Below are 21297 nucleotides of genomic sequence, written 5' to 3'. Positions count from 1 at the left end.
CTTTAATAACGCACTTAATACCGGAGACCAACCTGTGTTGTTATGCGTTGTCTTGCTTCCAAGACAAACACGTTGCCCCTGAGCTATCCCCCAGGCCTACCGGTTTGTAGGTGGTTCGTGTGAGGACAACTTGAGGTACCTCTGTGCATAGGGGAACACTATACGCCAGTAGTGCAAGTATGCAGTGGTTGGGACTGCGATGTATATATATATATGTTTTGGAAAGGTGTAGCATCCTCATGTTTGAGATCTGTTGGGAGGGGTGTTCAGTTGCCATGTGTGAGTGGCTTAGCTAGCATGTGTATTGGAACATGGAATTCGAGCAAGAGCAGGGTTTTTGAATTTCTGCTTACTTTGGTGGGCGGGCACTTGAACAGGAGTAAATATTGACATTTGCAAGACAGCTGACATATTTATCCAGTGAGCAGTCGAGTTCCATCCCTCAAACATGACAGTAGCTTGCGACATGTGGGAGAGTGATGAAAGGACGTACTGTGAGTCCCTGAGTCAGAGTCAGGGTGTGTTCCCTGTCAATGCTACAGGAAGAACATGCTCCAGGTATATGCATCTGTAGGATTACAGGCTCAGGTCATCCGAGGAAGACATGGGGAAAAATACAGATTTATTGTAACTATCCGAATTTCAAAGGAAATCTGGATTTTGTTCTTGTCTTTGTCCCTTTAAAACAATGAACAGGGGGCAGAGCATTTCAGTGAGTACCTGAAGTCAGATCCTATTTATCAGTGTGTAGTAAATTGAGGCAGAAGCCCCTTTATGGCCCCACATGCTCCCTACTGTGCTATAACAGTGAGTGAACTAGGTGCCTGCCGGTTTCTTTGGCCTCTCCACATTTGTTGCCATTAAAGTTGAAAACGTATTACTAATATTTTCAATGTTCTCCTTAATGAAAAGAAAACATTTCTTTCAACGTGATTTCCCTCTGAGACAGCATAGGTGGAATGCATTTGGCAAAGTGATAGTCTATCAGCGATCGTTTGTGAGAATATGTAAAGGGTTGAAATAATGAGGGTGCACTGCATGCACGTGCCCAGTCTTGTTCGCCACCAGACATCCGAAGCTTGGATAAAAAACGCCAAGTACCGTGTCCAGCCTAACTACATTATTCAGCACATAATGCAAGTCTATGCAAATGTTCGCTCAGCATCAGAAACAGCATTATGATAATCTAACAAAACGTATTCCTGTTTTGATATGGGAAGAGTGTGCCTCCATTTGGGTAAAGGAATACAACGTCTCCTTTTGAAAACTAAACACGAGAGGCAAATGTATCACTTTTGCATGTGGGGTTCCATTTTCGGAACGTTATCATTCGTTGTATCCATATTCTTAAAGAGATTAGAGGACACTGGTATTCGCTACAGTATTTACTCAACGAGGTGCTGCAGACAGGTGCTGTAGCAATGACCTTCACTGAGATTGCAAACAAACCAGGGACACTCCCTTCGTACTGTCAGTTGTTGTTCGAGGTGTAGCATAGAACCTCGTGTTATAGGAAGACAATCTCTGCACCATTTAGATTGTCTCTTACAATGACTGTTAGAAAAACCGAACCAGAGTATAGATCCAATCCTTTAATTCACCTATCAGAAGTAGTCTTTTAGCTACTAGCGTGCATAAATATCGGTGTTACAGCGAGTCTTCCGGGAAGGCTCCAGTCTTGCTGTCGCTGCTCGCTCCTACCAAACGAGAAGCCGCCGTGCGTGTCTCTCTGAGCTGTGAAAACCGTTCCCACCCTCACAGTGCGGATTTCTCGCTCATTGCACATTCTGCCCGTGCCGCCTGCCTCCAGGATGCTGAGAGTGGAGGAGGGGAAGGAAGGCCTCTCCTGACCCCCGCCCCCTCCGCCTACGTCCCTGTCAATCACCCTCCCGGAGCACACAACCCTGCTCCAATCGCCGGCCGGCCTGCAGCGATGAGCTCACCCTGCGTTCGGCGATTGGCTGGCTATATTAGGAAAGCGGCCGGTGCCTTTAAATAGCAGCCCAGCCCAGTTGCCTGCAGCAGAGCCGAGGCGACAAGGCAGCAGCTGGAAGGAGAAGGGCTGCAGCGGCCATCGGTGCAAGAGAAGGGGCGAGTCTGCTGTTTCAGGGGAAAATAAAAAGACATTTGTAAATCACGAGTGCCGTATATTGCTATAAAGCGGAAAGGAAGCCGCCTTCTCCGAGAATCTGAGGACTCCGGCACCGGAAGACGCCAGAACCCGTTAAATAATCGTGCAGGGATCAGCTGCCAGTGGCCGTACAGCGTGACGTGCTGCACGAGAGATCCCCGCGACTCCTGACGTTCCGTGCGCATCCGTGACGTCACAGGGCGCCATGGCGGCCATCCGGAAGAAGCTCGTGGTGGTGGGAGACGGCGCGTGCGGCAAGACCTGCCTGCTGATCGTGTTCAGCAAAGACGAGTTCCCCGAGGTCTACGTGCCCACCGTGTTCGAGAACTACGTGGCGGACATCGAGGTGGACGGCAAGCAGGTGGAGCTGGCCCTCTGGGACACGGCCGGCCAGGAGGACTACGACCGCCTGCGCCCGCTCTCCTACCCGGACACGGACGTCATCCTCATGTGCTTCTCGGCCGACAGCCCCGACTCGCTGGAGAACATCCCCGAGAAGTGGGTGCCCGAGGTCCGGCACTTCTGCCCCAGCGTGCCCATCATCCTGGTGGCCAACAAGAAGGACCTGCGGCAGGACGAGCACGTGCGGGGCGAGCTGGCGCGCATGAAGCAGGAGCCCGTGCGCGCCGAGGACGGCCGCGCCATGGCGCTGCGCATCGGCGCCTACGACTACCTCGAGTGCTCGGCCAAGACCAAGGAGGGCGTGCGCGAGGTCTTCGAGACGGCCACCCGCGCCGCCCTGCAGAAGAGGCACGGGGCCGCCGGGGGCGGGTGCATCAATTGCTGCAAGGTGCTGTGAACAGGGGTGGGCTCCTGCTAGCCTCAGGACACAGAAAAGACTAAAGAGCCCAAAGGAGGCTGCGTAAAAGCCTCAGAGGCTGCACCCAGCCGGCATGGCCCCCCGAGCCAGGGGGTACCCCCCAGACTAGCCTGTGGGCTCAGGGAGGCTGTGCTAACTCCTGCAGGGTCCCCCGGGGGGAGGGAAGCGGCGGAGCATGGCTGTGAGCCCCCGATTGACTCCAAGGAGGGTTGCCTGTACCCAGGACAGACTACGAGCCCCAGCGAATTCGGCATTGACTCCAGTGGATGTCGTCGTTCTTGCTGCATGAGGGCCCTGGGTCTGTGGACTCGAGCACTGGACCATTCCTCTTCTATGTGTAATGCACAAGAAACATCACCATCGACGAGATGAGGCCCGCGGGACGCCCGGAACGTTTGTGTACAGACTGGGTTCTTTGGGGGGCATCTTTTGTTAATTTCCCACTGTCTCCTCCAAGATCGATGGGGTTGCCAACAATCTAATGCGTTTTCCCACCCGTCTAGTGAAAACCAAATTGACTGTTTAATTCCATTATAAATCGTTGTTGTTCAGTTGCATCCAGATGTGGGTCGGGGTGTATGCGTCTTATTCCTTTAGTACAGCTGTGATTTACCAAGTCACTTTCATACAACAGTTTCTACTGTCACTTTCAAATATTGCAGTGCTTTCTAAACAGCACATTCCTTTGCTCTCTGATGCGTTTTGACTATATAGAAGGGACACCCGTCTCGAAGAAAATTGTACCTTCTGAATAATCAAATGCTTAGTGTGTGTATGTTTTGTGGGGTCGCTGGCTCCACCGTTTAATTTCTTGCTAAAATTGCGGATTTGATGTTGCCACCCGACGGATATGAAATGCAGGGTGGCTATTATCAAACTTACACTCTGATGGAAACACTATTTTTTTGGGGGTGTCTTCTGAAAAGATAAAACCGCCCCTAGAGGCTCACTTTGGGACCGCGTTTTTAAAATGTATTTATCGAAAGCAGATTGCATACCATGCACATATTTTGTACGATGCACTCAATTGACACCTGACACTAGCCTCTTAACACACCTGCGTTGTTTATCCCTCTTTCTATTAAACAAGAACACCTAAGATTGAGACTTCCCCGAAGTGTTAAATAAAACCACTGCATTTTTTGCTGTGACAGCACTAATGTGACTCTTTACAGTATTGTATATTTGCCCATGGGCTCATGTTTGTGAAACAAAACCGGTGGGCCCCGTTAACCTTGACAAGTGGTGATGCGGGGGAATAGACATGTTTACATAATTCTATGAACTGTATATATTTTTTTCTAATGTAAAGTATTAAAATTGTTCTAAGATGACAAGCGTGTGCTGCTTTTCTCTTCCGACGACGAGGAGGGTGCATTTGCTGCAAACGCCGTGGGGTGGGCTTTCTGTAACGCGATGTTTAAACGTGCATTTCTATTTCCACTGCTTGCCTTTTTGTTCCGTCTCTTGGGGGGGGGTTGAGTGTTGCTTTTGTTTCCAGGGTGCGGTTTGGCGCTGACCTCTGTCGACTTCCTCTTTTCATATGCAGCTGGGATTTGCCGTTTTGAAAGGAGCAGCTTTGTGGGAGGGGGAAGTGCACCGTTGAAAGCGAATAGGCGCAGGCTTTGTCATGCGCGGGGAAAGGGGAGGGGATGCGTTTGGGGAGCTGTGCGGCAGCAATTCTTTCTAGCACAGGACGTGGCGCCTGCCAGGCTACTGCGGCTCACGGGCTGTGATAGCTCTCCTTTTCAGAGGACCGGCCGTTATGGAGAGCCCTCCCAACCTATTCCTATTTAAAAAAAATGAAGGGGAAAAAAGGCCAATGCTGGAAATCGGGCGGTTAGAAACTGGACGCTCCTAAAAAGGCATGTCTGTAGCACACGTGACGTCCCTGCGTGGCATGGATTTGCTGCCACCGGCTTCGAATATTTTGGACTATAACCTTGATCACTCGGCCCTGATTGTTAGATCACTAAGGCTGGTGGGAATTGTAGTCCAACTGATATGGCGAAACACAGGTTGATGGTACCCGAGAGAAAGGGACTCTGTTAACCCTTTAAGTGCAGTCCCTTTTACATAGACTTAAATAATGGCCTGGTTTACATAGACTTCAATAATAGCCTGTTGGTTTAAGCCATTTTAATGGTACTACATTTCTCTACTGGCATAATGAATTGGTTATTTCGCCCCGCTTGGCAATTTAACTTGATAATCACACACTCCCTATTGTAGCGTCCCTGTGATCCTTCTCATTCAATGTGCAAGCAAAGTGAGTGGGAACCCAAACTTCAGTTTCAGGCAGAACTAAACGAGGCACCCAGGTCAGGAAAATGGCCCGATGTCTACCAGATAGAGTTGGGGGGAAGGCTCTACTCTCAGGTCATTACTACTAAACTCGTCACTGGTTCAACTTCCAAACTGCCGTTGCTCTAGGCAGGGGTGGCATCACTGGGGAAAACGATTATTGTGCACCACAGCACTCTTAAACTTTTGAGCTTTGGCAATGCTACCAGTTTAGGCTTCTGTGTAGGCATGGGAAAGACGCCTGGCAGGCACAGCCGTGGTGGTATTAACTGGCTATTGATGGGTGCAGATGCAAAATGGTTCGAACACCTGGGCATCCAAGAGCAGTGCACGGTAAATGCCTAAACCCGTCCAATGCTTTTCAACAGGACTATCGTGCTTATAAATGGGGTGGCTGAAGGCAACCTGGTTAACACATTACACCAGTCGCAGGTTTAAAAGTCAGAAGTCTGCTTTGAAAGAACACTTGCAGGAACTTGGAGTGCAATTTTTATTGCGCTTGATGAGGGAGCTCAAACAGTTCCCATGGGGAGGTGTTTTGGGCGGGGAGGGTTAGGAAGAGGCTGCAAATGGCATAGGGTTTAGCATGGCAATGGGCCAACAATGGGTGGGCAAATAACCAAACAACGCCTGCAAGCTGTGCTTCCATATACCCACATGCCATTAATCCCTATCAGTATTCTAATGCAATAGTTTAGGCTCAGGTGTTGCAAGTGACATCTATTAGCCCAAACTGAAGACCACATTAAAAACCGCCTGTGGGGAGTATAGGAAGTGCATATTCTCACCTACAAGAGTCCCTTCACATCCTTGAAAATGACAAAAGAAAAATCGTCCTTCACCGACATGTAATGCACACTATTTTCGGAAAACGGAACTTATGCTGTACCCCTTATACTGCTCAATGTCTGCTTGTTGGTGCAACAGGATTATTCATCTTCACCCAAACCCAAGAAGATGACTGAAAAACATGGTGCCACTGCTGACACGCCATCCACAATTAACACCTTTCACCCAGACACCCTGAACACCATACACATGTCCATGAAATTTCCCACAATCTGTCATTGACTCCTAGAAAGAGAAGTGATGCTAGCTGTAACTTTGATCATTTGCATACTTCTACATTCATTCCTGGTCTGCAGGCCATGTAGCTGGACGCCAGACACACAAAATGTCATGTATAGAAAGATCGAGCGGTTGCTTGCCAACTGTTTGAAGACTGCAGGGGCTGCATTAAGAATGTAGGGGTAAGCAGGGAGGAGGGGGTGAAGAAACGCCCCCCCCCCACTTCCAAAAAGGACCAGGAGACGGATTGGAACAAAAGACAGCCCTTGTGGGGGGCAGCCTTCGTAGGCGGGATGCCACAAATTCAATAGTGTTGTGGTCTTCGGACGCCATCTCACAATCACTTCTCTGAATTCATAAACTGCATTGCACACTGGCAACGGGGGACACTTTCTGCTGTATAGACGCCATACAAATGTCCAATAAATAAATACATCCTTGAGACCACTCACATTTTTCTTCCAGTATCTAAACTGCGTTTTCTAAACATGCTCTTAAAATGGAGGCCATCAATTACTCAATGTACATCAATCACACAACTCCATGGTGAGAGCTACTGGTAGCTCATATCCACTCCATAGCAAAGAAACTGCGTCCGTATGTGTGTGCTTTGCCGAATGCGCCACCAAAGAGATTTTGCCATGTGCAATGGTTGTCTTCTGACGGACCTTTGCCACCATTGATCACAGTGCTGTTTCACAAGCCTGGACGCCAAAACAACTGGTTTGATATGTGGTAGACTAGATCCTGTGCTGTGCCTCCTAGTCTTGGCTGCCTTTGAAACAGTCGACCACTTAATTCCTCTTCCTCACTTTTAGGATAAGCTTAATTTAGAACTGTCCCAAAAGGGTTTGTGTTCTACCTATCTGAGAGACACCCGGCCAGGTAGATGGGCTAATTCAGACCCAACTGACACCCAGTCACTTGGTGTCTCCCAAGGTACCACCCCACGCCAGCTCATCTTTAGTCTGTACATAAAACCCCTGGGAGCTCTCCTTAATGACCCCTCTACAACCATCCATCATAATGTTGATGACACTCTTGTATACCATGAGGTCAGAGGCTATCCGGGCATTGCGTGCCTTCGCAAATGCCTGGATACCAACGCAACATGGATGTCAAAAGCCTACCACAAACTGAACCCCCACCAAGAGTGAATCCAGCTAACAACAACACCGTGCAACAATGGCAGGGCGATTTGTGAGAAAGGAATCGCTGCTCCGCTGTCAAACTCGTTTTTGACAGTAGCCTTACCTTCCATAAGCACATAGCTGAAAAGGCACACACTGCATAGCTACAGATCGCCGCACTCTGGAAAATCAACCCAATCATCCTCTGGCATGACTTCTCCATGGTAGTCTTAAGCCCTTGTGATTACACACATTGGTTGGGGAACTGCTCCTTACTGGGCTTCCAGCTGCACACCATCCCCCACCCCTCAAGGCAGCCCACCTCATTACTACAGCTGCTTACAAAATTGTCTTTATTTCTCCAACACACTGCAAGCTTCACTGGCAGCACTTCCTTCCAGGATTATATTAAAAACTGCATGCATCTCCTACAAAGCAGTCTTGAACATCAACCTACTTGGCAGCTGAACTTCACATGTATGGAGACTCGCACCTCTCGTAGGAAAACCATCAAATGGCTTGGTTCGAAGCAAGTTCGTAAGGAAGACTTCAAAACAGCCCACTTGCCCAACCCCTTGCTGCTCTCTTACACCAGACTTGCCTCAACTCCTCTGCCATTATAATGCAGTGACAGCCTATGACAATTGTCGGTCTAACTGGGCACACATTGGGCCTCATTACGACCCAGGCGGTAAATTGCCGCCTGGGTCGTACCGTTACCACCACGGTGTAAACTATGTTTAACTATGTTTACACCATGGCGGATTTACCGCCCCAATCCAAGGTGAGTGGGGCGGTAAATCCCCATTTTACCCTTTCCCATTTTTGCCCCATAGGGCATAATGGGAGTGAGGAAGGCGCTAATTACGCCACCGTAAATTACGGTGGCGTAATTAGCACCATGGTCCCTTAGCGCCATGGATTTTAACGCCTGCAAAAAGCAGGCGTTAAACTCACCATGGCGCAAAGGGACATTGGAATCAGGCGTTAAGGGTCGGCGCCGTTAAACCCTTAATGCCTGATTCGTAATGAGGCCCATTGATTCTCTTACACTAGCATTCTGTCGTGACCTCCCGCAGCACCCGTCCTCGTGCCTGATCACTTGGGTTGCTTACTGGAGCCTATCCATCCCACCCATTTCCTAGTATGGGCCAAATGCGTGCACATACACACACACACTCTTTATGCCTTTTTACAGAGAACGTTCCTACCACAAAGCGTATTTAGGCCATACAAATGGGAAAATATACTATATAAATGACAACTACACTACAATGTTCAAATGTAAGTGGAGCCAACAATTTGTATTCCCTTTTAGCAGGTGGCCAGAGGTTTGCCAGCTCCCATTCCTAATTCCCCAACCATTGAGCATAATGCAATGTGAAAAGAATATTGATTACCAAGCAGTAGCTTAAATGGTTACGTGCCTGGATTGCCATGTCCCAGAAGGATAGCAAGATGAAAATATAAATGGTAGCTTCTATCCGGTGTCAGATTAATATGTCTTTTGGCGGATTAGTTACATGACCTATTTTTAGTGCATGTACAGCATACCTGGTCAATTATTTTAGGAATGGTGAAGCGTTTTCCAACCCAGATTTCGAAAGTACACATAAACGAGAGTTGCCATGAGTTTTAAAGGGTACATTGGAAAACCCGCCATGTGAGCCACTTGTGTCTGATGATTGAGACAGTGATAGTTGCTTTTCAGATCACCTTTGGACCAGAAGCCATTCCCCCGGTGTTACATGTGCTGGGTGCACTTTTTATTCTCCAGTGAGAGCATCCCCATTATTTCCAGCGAGTTGCAGGCGATTTCGCTTTTGTTGTGTTAGTATAAGAGTCCCAAGGACACTTGGGGATCCCAGTTTTCATGTTTGGTGGTGGTCCAGTTTAGCAGTATGCTGGTTGTAGGGTTAAATCTTATGCGTTTCTGTATATACCCACTGCCCCTACCCAATGTGTATATCCTTTTGAGGTGCTTCATCTCATCTTCATCTCATCTCTATTAAGCACTATAGTGCCACCATCTGTCCCATTCATGTGGAATGGGGCATGTTTAAGTTGAATCATTCTGTGAGAAAATGACTAATGCACTGCAGGAGTATGCTGCTGAGTGTCTAACATTCCTACTAGCAATTAAAGTTCTAGAGGATGTAGGCAGGTTTCCTTGCATTTAGATGTCTGATGGTACCCTATTATAGAACTTAGTAAATACAGCAATACTATAAGGGTGGCCAGTACATTGCGCTTAGAGGTTCTATAATTCTGTGATCATAAGATAGTATGGTAGTCTGCCTATCACGTATAGAGGAAGTACCAGGATAGCGTGCCTATCCTGGTACATCTTTAGAGCTTAGAAGAGTCTATGAGGGTAGCTTGTCTTTTCTAACAAACGATCTGAACACAGCTACACCAAAGATGAGCTCCACCCAAGCATCAAGGTAGATATAAATGCACCACTTTGGTGCACATCTGCCGCAGGCTCGGCTCCCCATCCACACACACTAGAATGCAGTGATGGCCACGTAAAAAATTAGGTCTAGCTGAACACGTGTCTCTTGCACTTGCACGCTCTCCTGACCTCCCTCACCACCCATCCACATGCCTGACCTCTTGGGTTGCTTACTGGAGCCCGGCCAGCCATCCTAATTCCTTATCTTGGCTAAATGCACACACCCATAATAAGCCCTTTATGAGGATTTTCTCATACCTGCACTTTGGTTGAGCAAGGGCGTTCCAACAAGGGCTTTGAAGCATATTAATGGGATAAAGGCGCTATATAAATAACAAACTACTATTTATTTCATTTGTACAGTGCCGAGACCCGTATGTATCGCAGCGCTTGTACAGGACTAGTGGAAAGCACCCATTAAAAAAGAGTAAGTAAAAGTGCACACAGTTGAAGTCAGTTAAATAGCTAGGTTTTTAGGAGTTTTTTTTGAAGACCAATGGAAAAGGTTAATTTCTGATGTGGTCAGGGAGAGTATTCCCGAGGGGGAGAGCGGTCACGCAAAAGCTGAAGCTCTCTGATTGCTTACGAAGTGGGGGTGAGTAGGGTGCAGCTGGATGAAGAGCTGAGATATGAAGTCACTTGTTTTGCAGCAATGCAGGGATACGGTAGGAGGGGCGTTCTGGTGAAGACTGGTCTGCAAGGACCAGCTTTTTAAGTTCATTTTGTGCTTTTATGGGTAGTCACTGAACTTTCCTTCTTGTTGCTGTGATGTGGTTGATGAGTTTTAGGCCTATGGCTGCCTTTAGTGCCTTGTTTTGTAAGAGTTGAAGTTTCCCCATGCTCTTGGAGGAGGTCCCGGAAAACAACACATTGCTGTAATCGAGCTTGCTACCCATGATGGCAAGGGCGAGGCAGTTTGTGGGAGAGATGAGTTTCCTACTCAGGGAGACTAACCTGGCTGTGGAGGAGGCCATCGCATTAATATGGTGGAGCATATTAAGTTCAGCCTCATGATAAACGCCCCATGTCTTCACATGCTTGGAAACCTACCGGGTTGTCCCATCAACGGGGAAGCAGGTGTAGGATGGGTCCAGGGTGCTTACTCAGTGAGGGGAGCCTACAATGAGAAGCTCAGTCTTCTCGTCGTTGAGACAGAGGTTGTGGGCAGCCATCCAATTCTGTATGACACCGTAGGTCTGTTGACCACATCGACGTCCTGGGAGGAATTACCTGAGATTTGCAGACATACTTGCGTGTCGTCAACAACGTTTGTATACGTGTAACAGATATTATGGCATGGCACACTCCAACCAGGGACTTCTTCCACGGACACTGAAGGTGGCGCACAATAAAACACCATTTTATTTTTTTATTATTTGAACCGTGGGTTCTTTCTTGAAGAGGCACCTAACCCATCCCACACCCACTTTAACAAAAACTCTGTATCACAATGGACCATGAACCAAGCCGGTGTGTAACAATAAAATATTTATTTATTTTTATAATTCATATGAAAAATCAGAGCAAAACAAAATTTAGGGCAGCAGCCACCACAGTGTGGTAATACAAATGCAAAATCTTATAACATTATGTAGAAAAAGGTAGGTGCGGCACTCACTCTAGTTCCCAGTCATGTATACCTGCTGCAGTTCAGTTGATGATCTCCTCCAAGCGCTTTCATGTCTCTAACAATCTTCAGGGAGGCAGTCTTTCTTTTCAGGTGTTACTGATTAGCTTCAATTTCTGTCTCAAGGAATTCTGTTAGCTGTAGTGATAGCACAATTGTGTTCAATTCAGGTGACCAGGAACCAACTCCCCTCCAAAGGCGCATTTCTTTCCCATAATTGGGGGAGGGGAGAAAACATCATTATGGCTCTCCTAAGTGGGGCATATTAACCCGGCAGCCGCTGCCTCTGTAGCCTGGGACTCTTGTAACATTATGTAGAAAAAGGAAGGTGATGTGCGCACTCTAGTTCCCAGTCATGTATACCTGCTTCAAGGACACTTGGTATTAGCCTGGGCTGTGGTGCTCAATAGGAATGCTTTTTCTTAAATTTCAACAAATTCAAATTGAGCCAGGGAATTGTACGATCGGACCAAAAAAAAAATGTCCAACTGTACAAAAAGGCAGAAAAATGCTATCACCAAAGGTTCGAACACCAAAAGTTCGACCCTTTGGTAGCATTGTAGGTAAGTATAAAACAAAACAAAAAAAGATTATGGGAGCTGTGGGGGTGTCCCCCCGCAAGACCCCACTCACTATACTGTGTGGTATAGTGAGCAGGGTGTTGTGGGGGTGTCCCCCGCAGCACAACTGAAGAAATGGGGGCTGCTTGGGTGTCCCTCACAACACCCGGCTCACTATACTGTGTGGTATACTGTGTGCGGGAGACACCACTGCAACGCCTGAAAAAAAGAAAAGGACCCGGCAGCGCCAGTTCCCGATCACAGAAGTGAAAGGGAACTGGCGCAGCCTGGTCTCGGCATGTAAAAAAGGTAAGTAGAGTTTGTTTATGTTCGGGGTGTGTGTGGGGGTGTGTTGAGTGTTGTGGGTATGTTGTGGGTGTGGGTAGGTAGGGGTTTTGAATGCGTGTTCGCATGGGAAATGTGCAAACCTTTTGTGGTTTGCACATTTCTCATACAAACATTTCCATTGTGGACGTTTCCGCGATGGAAAAATCACGCAGATCCTTGAGCCAGTACCTGGCCCGTCTCACACCCACTTTTACAAATACCCCGGGTCACAATGGACCCTGAACCAGGTCGGTTGGTGAAAATGCAATATTATTTCTTTTAAAATTCACAAAAATCGCACACATTTTAATATTGGGCAGCAATCACCAAATGGGGTGATAATTACAATAGAAACAACTGAACTACACTTGGTTAACCTTCTACAAGGACATATCCGCGTCTGTGCACTGGAGCCAGCTGCTGCTTCTGGTTGGCGGTTGGCGGTCCAAGTATGACACTGCGCCTCGGGACTAAGGTGGGGGCACTGTTGGTCCTTCTCTAAGTTTAGTGTGTTGAGCTAAAGCTAGGTGGAGGGCACTGAGTACCTGTTTGGTTATATGTGGCACTGGGGGAGAAGGGTTAGTAGTAGTGTAGGCGTGGTTTACGTTAGTGAGTGGCTGCTTCCCCTGCTGACACCTACAGAAACTGTCTGGAGCTGCTACTGTAGGAGCAGCCCTTTGCCTTGTGGCCCTTAGATACCAGGGCTGCATGGGCAGAGGGCAACAATTAGCTTTCACAAATTCTCTTTTTTCTTCATCAGTCAGGTCCTTGGGCTTTAATCCTGACTCCACAACAATCATGATCTTCACCCCTATGGCCTTTTTTGCAGTTTTCTGGCACTGATATATTATCTTGACAACACAGAATCCAAGAATTGTCATCACTAGCACGGCTCCTAGGAATTTGAATGCATCTGCCATCCATTGTGGAACCCTTGAAAATAGTGATCCAAACCAACTGTCGTCATCAACTTCGTCTATCGTTTGATTCTGTAGTTTTGTCGGCATGCCTATGGCTTCTGATAAAGTTCCATTCTCATCATTGTGCAAGGGTATGAATGTGGAACATGATTCTCCAATTTTTGCACAAACACCTCCATCCATAGCTGTGATCATGTCAATGACATATCTGTTCTGGAGAGTCATTAGTCGGATCGCCCTTAACTCTTCCTTGATTGCATTGAATCCTTTTATGGTTGTGTTGATGGTCTGGAGTAACTCCCATCTGGTTATCTGTAACCATTTAGTATTTGCTCCAACATGAGCTCTTGGCATCAGAATTGTCGTGAACACTGATGGAGGTGAGGCTGAACAGCCTGTGTTCATATGGAATCGCATGTAACGCTTCTTCTGATTTGGCAGAAAACGAATTCTCTCTCTTCATTCTGTTCATTAGTTCCACAGATCTCTTCTTCCTCAGGTGAGCATCTGCTTTTGGGAAGCTTCCAATATTGAGATCACTTTTTGGAAAAACCAATGCTGGAACATGGACATTCACCAATGTGCATATACCTCCCCAATTTTTCAGCAGTCTGATGTATGCTTTGGATCCACATGCCCAATAATGATCCATGATTACTGCTGTTCCATGTATCATTCCTGGAGTGTCAAACACTTATCCACAGTTCTGATTCTCTCCCATTTTCCTTGTGCCATTATTCTTGAAGCAGAATTTTGGAGTCTCCAATGGCATTATCTGAATGGGTCCTCCTCTGTCCTCGACCCATGTCAATAGTTTAGCATGTTTTGGCCATAATGGTTTGCTTCCATTTTGTACTATGTCAATAGTACTCTGGTAACGATGGATGATCATCCATGATCTGCAGATCACTACTCCTTTCTCCCATCCGTCTGATGAAAGCACTGTCCCCAGATTTGAATTTGGCCTCTGTTCTTCCAGCTCCGAGCTTCTCTGGAGTTTTTCCTTGAACGTTCAGTCTTTGGTTTGTCTCTCTTTTGATTTCTGCTCCTTTGACTCCAGGCTTCTCATATCTAATCACAATGTTCTTTGTTTTTCCATTGTTTCTTGTCTTTATGTCCTGAACATAATCGTCTTTGTTTGGATCAGTTGCTTCAGATGCCCATTTCAGTGAAGCATCACTTCCCATGAACTGGCCTCTGGTTTTGCACATTGCTATGTGTGATAGACAGTGGGCTGTCTGGACATCAATTTCCACAGCTACAAATATCTTCAACTTCCCCATGCTGTATGCTAAGAGTGCACAATCAAAGCATTCTTCCTCTGAGGTTCGTCTTCCAACTTCTTTCATATGTTGGTAACATATGTTATTTCCCAAGTGTGTTGTGCTGTCCAGGTCGTCATTTAGTTTATTGTCTTCTTGTGTGCTTCTCCCGATTCTCAAGGTTTTCATGTAGTTTGCCATCATCACATCCTTAATAGCATCCATATAGCCTCTTCTCGCTGGATTTTTTTTTTGTTCTGTGAACAGCCACGTGGAAGGATGTGGCAGGGAAACCAGGTTGGAAGCAACTTTAGGGGCTGGTTGATTGTGAGTGAGTAGTTTCACAATGATTGTAATCCGTTTTTGGCGTGCTTTATGCATTCTTTGGGAGTGGTGTGTGTTTTTTTAATTTTTGTTTTTTAAATGTTTTTATTATTTATTTAATTAATGTATGTATTTATATTTTATTGGTGAGCACTGTGCGCTAATCTTGTGTCTGTCTAGTGTTTCTTTTGTCTTCTGAGCCAGTTTTTCTGTGCTGGACTGCATCCAAAAGGTGCAGTCTGTGGGGTGTAGTTCTTTGTTTGTGTCTGGCCTTTTCCCAGTCCCATCCTCTCCCTCCAACCCGCCCACCTCCCCTGATTGGTACATCCACCTGGTCATAACTGACCTTCCCAGGGCAGCCCTATGCCCGGCAGCCCCCGCGGCTAAGGGCCCAAGACATAGGGCGGCTCCTACATTGGCAGTTCCAAGACGTGTCTGCAGGTGTCCGCAGGGGAGGCTAGTGAATCCATCAATCTACAGACACCAACAAAAACTGTGAGTGTGGCATGAGTGGGGTGTAGAGCAATTACTCTACTCCAGAAAGCCCCTGCCACTCTACCTTACCATTCCATAATGTAGACTGCACTAGACCTACACCATGCATGCTTAGAGAGATTTGTGACCACCAGAATAAATCTATTCATGGCTGGACTGTAAATGTTGCATTGCATTACACACTACTTTACTTGCCAATGTTAACTAGTGCCACACCTATAGAGAACTGTGAAGATTGCCCTGCATCACATCTAGATAGAATTGTGAATGTTAGAATGTGCCACACTTAGATGGAATTAGATGGAATGCTTATCTTTATCCTGCATCACATCTAGATAGGATTGTGAATGTTAGCATGTGCCATACTTAGATGGAATTAGATGGAATTCTTAACTTTAGCCTGCATCACATATAGATATGACTGTGAATGTTAGCATGTGCCACACTTAAATGAAACTGTGAATGTTACCAAGTCCCACACTTAGAGGGAATCCTGATCACTAGCCTGCCTCACATCTAAATAGTATATTGAAAATGAGCAAGTGCCACACTCAGATGGAAAAGTGAATGATAGCAAGCATCACACCTAGACAGAACTGCAAGGACAGCAATGCCAATTTTACCCATCCACTAACAATTTCACCCCTCTGCATACACCTCTCAAACTCTAACCAAACACAACCACAAGCCTACAACAAATCAATCCGCACAAACTTCACTACACTGCAACAACAAAACAAACCACACATAGACTTGCACAACAGCACACAATGACTACTGACCGTAAAACACCCCAAGCCCAGTCAATGGACCCACCGGGCTGAGGCTGCTCTCTTGCTCTTTTCTAGCTTATTCCCACTATCTCGCCCCCCTTCCCTTTTCAGAGCCGCTGGAGAACCAGGTTACCACTCCGGTGGTGAAAGTGCGCTGTACAAATATCCTTTAACATTAACATCTCCATCCATGGTCCAGGCATTTTCATCTGTAACATTTGAGTAGGAGAAAGTCTAGTAATCCTTTCTTTGTCATCTTGTCTTTTCCTGGCTCTGGCTATGAACGGCCATATTGATTCTGCTATCATCTCTGTATGTGACAGTTTTGTAGGACTTGCACTTGCCCCTTTCATTGCTGGATTGGGGGTGCTTGTCAATGCTGTCTCTGTTTGTTTATTCTCTAACTCCTCTTGTCTCTTTAAAAGTTCAGTTTTTTCCATTTGCCATTTGACCTCTCTTGGTGTGGAGCTTCTCATCGTAGGTTGTCCAAACTCCTCCCATTCTTTGGATTGTGGTTCTGCAGTTATTGATACTAGACCTGGTGTATGTGCACTCATCGTTTGCGTCTGTGTGTCTTTCATTAACCTTTTCTCATGCTTGCTCCACCGACCCCGTCTCCCACTTTTCAACTTGCTTGTTACCAAAAGTGTGTGTGTGTTATAGCTAATCACATCCTTCTCAAGTTCACTCATTCCTCTTTCAGACCTTCTAGGGACTGGAATGACTGTACGGTCTGGGTGCCTTTGTGGGTTTCATGCATACATCATTAGGTGGGTGGGTGCACCGAAATCGGAACACTTTGTGCACCAATAAAAAATGCAGTTTCAAATCATCAGTGACAGTAAAACAATGATGAATACAATGCATAGGTACATGATTACTCTATAGGTTAACCTACAACACTTAGTTCCGGGACAATACAAGCGCCTCTCCTCCTGAGGGATGACAAGATTACTATTTTGGTTGCCCATCTCGATCAACTCAGGAAATAAAACTAACTCTTTAATACATTCTAGGTAATAACGTTATCTCTGGATTCTGCTGTCTCTGCTCGTAGGTTGCAGATACTGGAATGACTGTCCTTCTTTCCCTGAATAATAGATTGTCTCTTGTCTCTGGAAACAGTTCTCTTTTCTGTATACGAACATGTCAAATAAGGTAATAAGTTCAGCAAGTCTTTAATGTGCGTGTTCAAAATAAACAAGCTGCCAATCAATGCCTCTTATCTGTTTCACTCCAGAAGACATGTCATGTCCTTGTCAGCATAAACAAGAGTGAAGTCTCTGGCAACACTTTCGTGATCTGTCCCTTGTCGGAAAGTTTACAATCTTCTCCGGAAATTTTAATGATGATTAGAAAGTTCGACCTGCATCACAATACTATGCAGGAGCATGCTCATCTGTGTAGAGTTCTCTGGGTCTGTGATGAAAGTGAGGACATCAACACTGGCAGGTCTCCCCACAATCTCTGAAAAGTCCTCAATCAGGCGGAAAAATACATTGCTTGTTAATCTGCTATCTTCTGGTGACAGGGACATTTGTCTTGTCCTCCCTGTATTCCGTAAGCAAAAGGAACTGCTCGGCAATCACAGTGAGCAGCCTCCTTATTGTCTTTTTATTTTCAGGATCTTGAAGAAATTCGGTGATGTTAGTGAGCCTTCCCACTAACGATGGGTACGATCTCAATACTAACTCGAAATATATTAAGTCGTCTTTAGTGATGTCACTACTGTGCGACACCATAAGCGAGTCCCAATAATGTCTCTGTGTTGAAAGAGTCTGGATACTTTATTTTTCTTCCAAGTGTCCTCGTTCAAAATTTGGCATATCCTTTTCTAAGCAAGGCTTCAGTGTGCCTCACTCCAAAGTTTAAAGTCAACAGACTATGTTGTGGCTTATACGTGTAATTTTCTTCTTCACCCTGCAACTAGGATGCACAAAGTGCACGTGTGTATGTCCTTATCCCCTTTTTTGCTCAGAGGAAATGTCAACAATTAAGCCTCAACTTTGCACAAAAGTTATTTGCCTTTGCTTTGCTGGTCATGCATTCTTCTTCCTCGTCATGCATCTCGTCTGCATGTGCTGTGGTTCTTCCCCGTTGTCTGTAGTCTCTTCGCGTTGGGGTGAGGGCAGAGGGTCTCCGTTGTATGGCTTAATGTCACCCAAGAAGATCCAAGCTCTTCTTCCCTGTAACTTGACTGCAGAGGGAGTGACGTCCTCCACTCTGAAGGGACTGTTGAACCTTGGCTCGTCCCACTTTTTTCTCAGATGGTTTCTCAGCAGGACCGTGTCCCCAGGGAACAGTTGTGGAACACGTAAACCCTGAACTTGGTCTGTTGTAGTATCTCCTTCTGTGTTCTGTGCTACCCTGCACCTTTTTTGTCGTTGCTGCAGCTGTCCTGAAATTACAGTAAAACAAGATGTCATGCAATTCAAGTAATTTTGCATTTCTGAGCCTAACACTTCCCTTGTTGGCTGAGCATCACATCTAGCTCTATCTTGTGGTGTCAATGGCGTGTGTATCCTTCTGCCTGTCACAATTTCATGCGGCGTGAGATGGTGGTCAGAACTAGGCTGGTTTCTAAGTGCATACAGTGCCAGTGGAAGGCAGTGTAGCCATCCTTTCTTTAGAGTAAGCTTCAACTTGCCTATCCTTTCCTTTAACAAGCTGTTGAGCTTCTCGCATATCCCATTTCCTTGAGGATAATAGGCCGAAGAAAACTTGTGCTTTATACCAAGCAAGAAGCTAATCTGTTCAAATACTGCATTAACAAAGTGAGGACCATTATCTGACCTCATGACCTCACATACTCCCCATCTGGGAAATACCTCCCTTACCAGAAATTTGGCCACACAGGTAGATTCTGGGTGTGTACATGGACCTGCTTCTATCCATCTAGAGAATGGACACACAACAATTAGGTACCTGTACCAGTTACATACTTGAATCATATCGACATAATCAACATGCAAGTGTAGAAAAGGTCCATTGGACCTTGGGATGACTCCTCTCATTACACATAGTGTATGCCCATCCGTGAACTGTTGCAGATTATACAGTTCACCATAAAAAATGCAACATGCTCTGTCAAGTTTGGTATAAACCAGTCTTCGGCAATTGTCGCTGGTAGATTCTCTTCTGTCATGTGTGCTGGATATTGTAACTGTTCTGGTGCCATTTTCAATAGGGCTATAGAGATCACCGGTTTACCAGTGCTGTCTTGTCACCACAAGCTCCCGGAGGAGTTTAAAGAAAACCCTTGTCGCTTCCAAAGGGGATTCTCCTCCTGTGGTACCTCCCCTTGGAGCTCCATTAACTGGGTTTTCTCCATGTTACTATAACCTTCGGGTTCACTTCATGCAACAGTTATTCTCTCATGCGCATCAGTTATTTCCACATTCATTATTATTTCGTCTTTGGTGGCCACACTTTTGGCTTCCGTGTCTGCTGCTTAATAACCTCGTGAGATAAAATCTGTCCCTTTCGTGTGGGCGGCACATTTCACAGCCGCTATGCTCACTGGGAGTTGTAGTGCATTAATGAGCATATCCAACAAGGCTGTGTGCTGCACTGACGTGCCATCCGCTCGGAGGTGGCCCCTCCTTTTCCAGCGCGCTAAACCTGCGTGCACCGTCAAGGTCACATAGACGGAGTCAATGTACACCGTCACTTCCTGGTCTGCGTGATTCTCGAGTGCTAGTATCAACACCAATAATTCTGCAGTTTGTGCTGAATAATAAGATGGCAATCCTGCACTAATGAGTAATCAAAATTCTCAATTTGCCATGTCCTTCATCACATCGGTGCCTATATATCCCTGCCCATCATTTTGATTGATTCTTGAAGAACCGTCAACAAAGACAATTTCTCCTTCTGCTAGTGAATTTTCTTTTACTCTGGGAATCTCATCAAAGAATTCTTCATAGTTTACACAGTCATGGATTGGGTCTCCGTCCATGACTGGCTGTGCTATAAACATGGCTTGGTTCACTATCTTACATTGAATTATTTTAATCAATGGATTTGATATGATCCCTTCATAAGAAGAAGTTCTCTGAGATGTCAATGTGCCTTTCGGTTTCTCTAGAATGGCAAATCGTGCGTGCTCGATGAACAACGTCATTGAGCATCCCATCACAATGGTTGTATCCTTCTTTATGGTGAACGCTGCGGCAGCTAAATTTTGTTTGCACGGGAAGTGACCCCTCATCACTGGGTCTAGATTCCCACTGTAGTATGCCAGGGGCTTGTACCCCAACGTGGCTCTCTGTGTGAGTACTTCTGTCATAACACTGCCATTCATGTGTGAAAACCGGTAGAATTCCTCTGCATAATTGGGAATCCCTAAAACAGGTGCCATGCAAATGGCCTTTTTGAGTTCAACAAATGCTTCTTCCATGTTCTCGGACCATTCAATTTTTTCTTTTGTCACCTGTGCTTGTAACAAGGGCTTGGTATAAGAGCTATAGTCAATGACCCATGCCCTGACATAATTGGATAATCCTAGAAAACTCTGCATTTGCTTTATCGTGTGTGGCTTGGCTGTGTTTAAAATGGCTTCAGCCCTTTCAGGGGTAACCCTTTTACCCTCATGGAAGATTGGCGGGCCTATGTACAGCACTTCTTGCTGACAATACTGCAACTTTTCTTTGTCTACTTTATATCCTTTCTCAGCCAATATAGTCAATAGCTTAATAGAATCGTGCCTGCACATTTTCTCTGTCGTGCTGCAAATTAAGATGTCATCCACATGTTGCAAGACAACATTCTCTAATGCAATATTGCTTAAGTCCATCTGCAGGACTCTTTTGAAAATCGAAGGAGACTCACGGTACCCCTGAGGTAACCAGGTACTTTTCAGACGCATTCGCCTGAATGTGAATGACATCAAATCTTGTGAGTCTTTGTGCAATGGGATTGAAAAAAATGCATTTTTCAAGTCAATCACCATGAAATACTTTACCTCAACGGGTATATTTCATAGGATTGTGGACGGGTTAGGGACTAGAGGGAACTCGGCCTTCCAATATCATTTATAGGCCTTAGATCTTGGATTAACGCCAAGACTCTCCCTTTGATTTTTTAATAGGGTAAACTGCAG

The 21297-nt window shown here is 46.0% G+C and overlaps 1 protein-coding gene across 1 annotated transcript; it reads left to right on the top strand.

The window, feature by feature from the left end:
• Window positions 1-2000: 2000 nt before the first annotated feature.
• RHOB (ras homolog family member B) lies at window positions 2001-4288 on the top strand. Its single transcript, XM_069605897.1, has one exon. The coding sequence runs from the start codon at window positions 2337-2339 to the stop codon at window positions 2928-2930; it is 594 nt and encodes a 197-aa protein (XP_069461998.1). The 5' UTR covers window positions 2001-2336; the 3' UTR covers window positions 2931-4288.
• Window positions 4289-21297: the final 17009 nt, after the last annotated feature.

The sequence above is a fragment of the Ambystoma mexicanum genome, chromosome 4p, assembly GCF_040938575.1.
Source record: "Ambystoma mexicanum isolate Mex_15411 chromosome 4p, UKY_AmexF1_1, whole genome shotgun sequence".
Taxonomy (NCBI): Eukaryota; Metazoa; Chordata; class Amphibia; order Caudata; family Ambystomatidae; genus Ambystoma; species Ambystoma mexicanum.
Note: the sequence above shows the minus strand (reverse complement) of the source record. Positions and strands in the feature narration are given on the sequence as shown.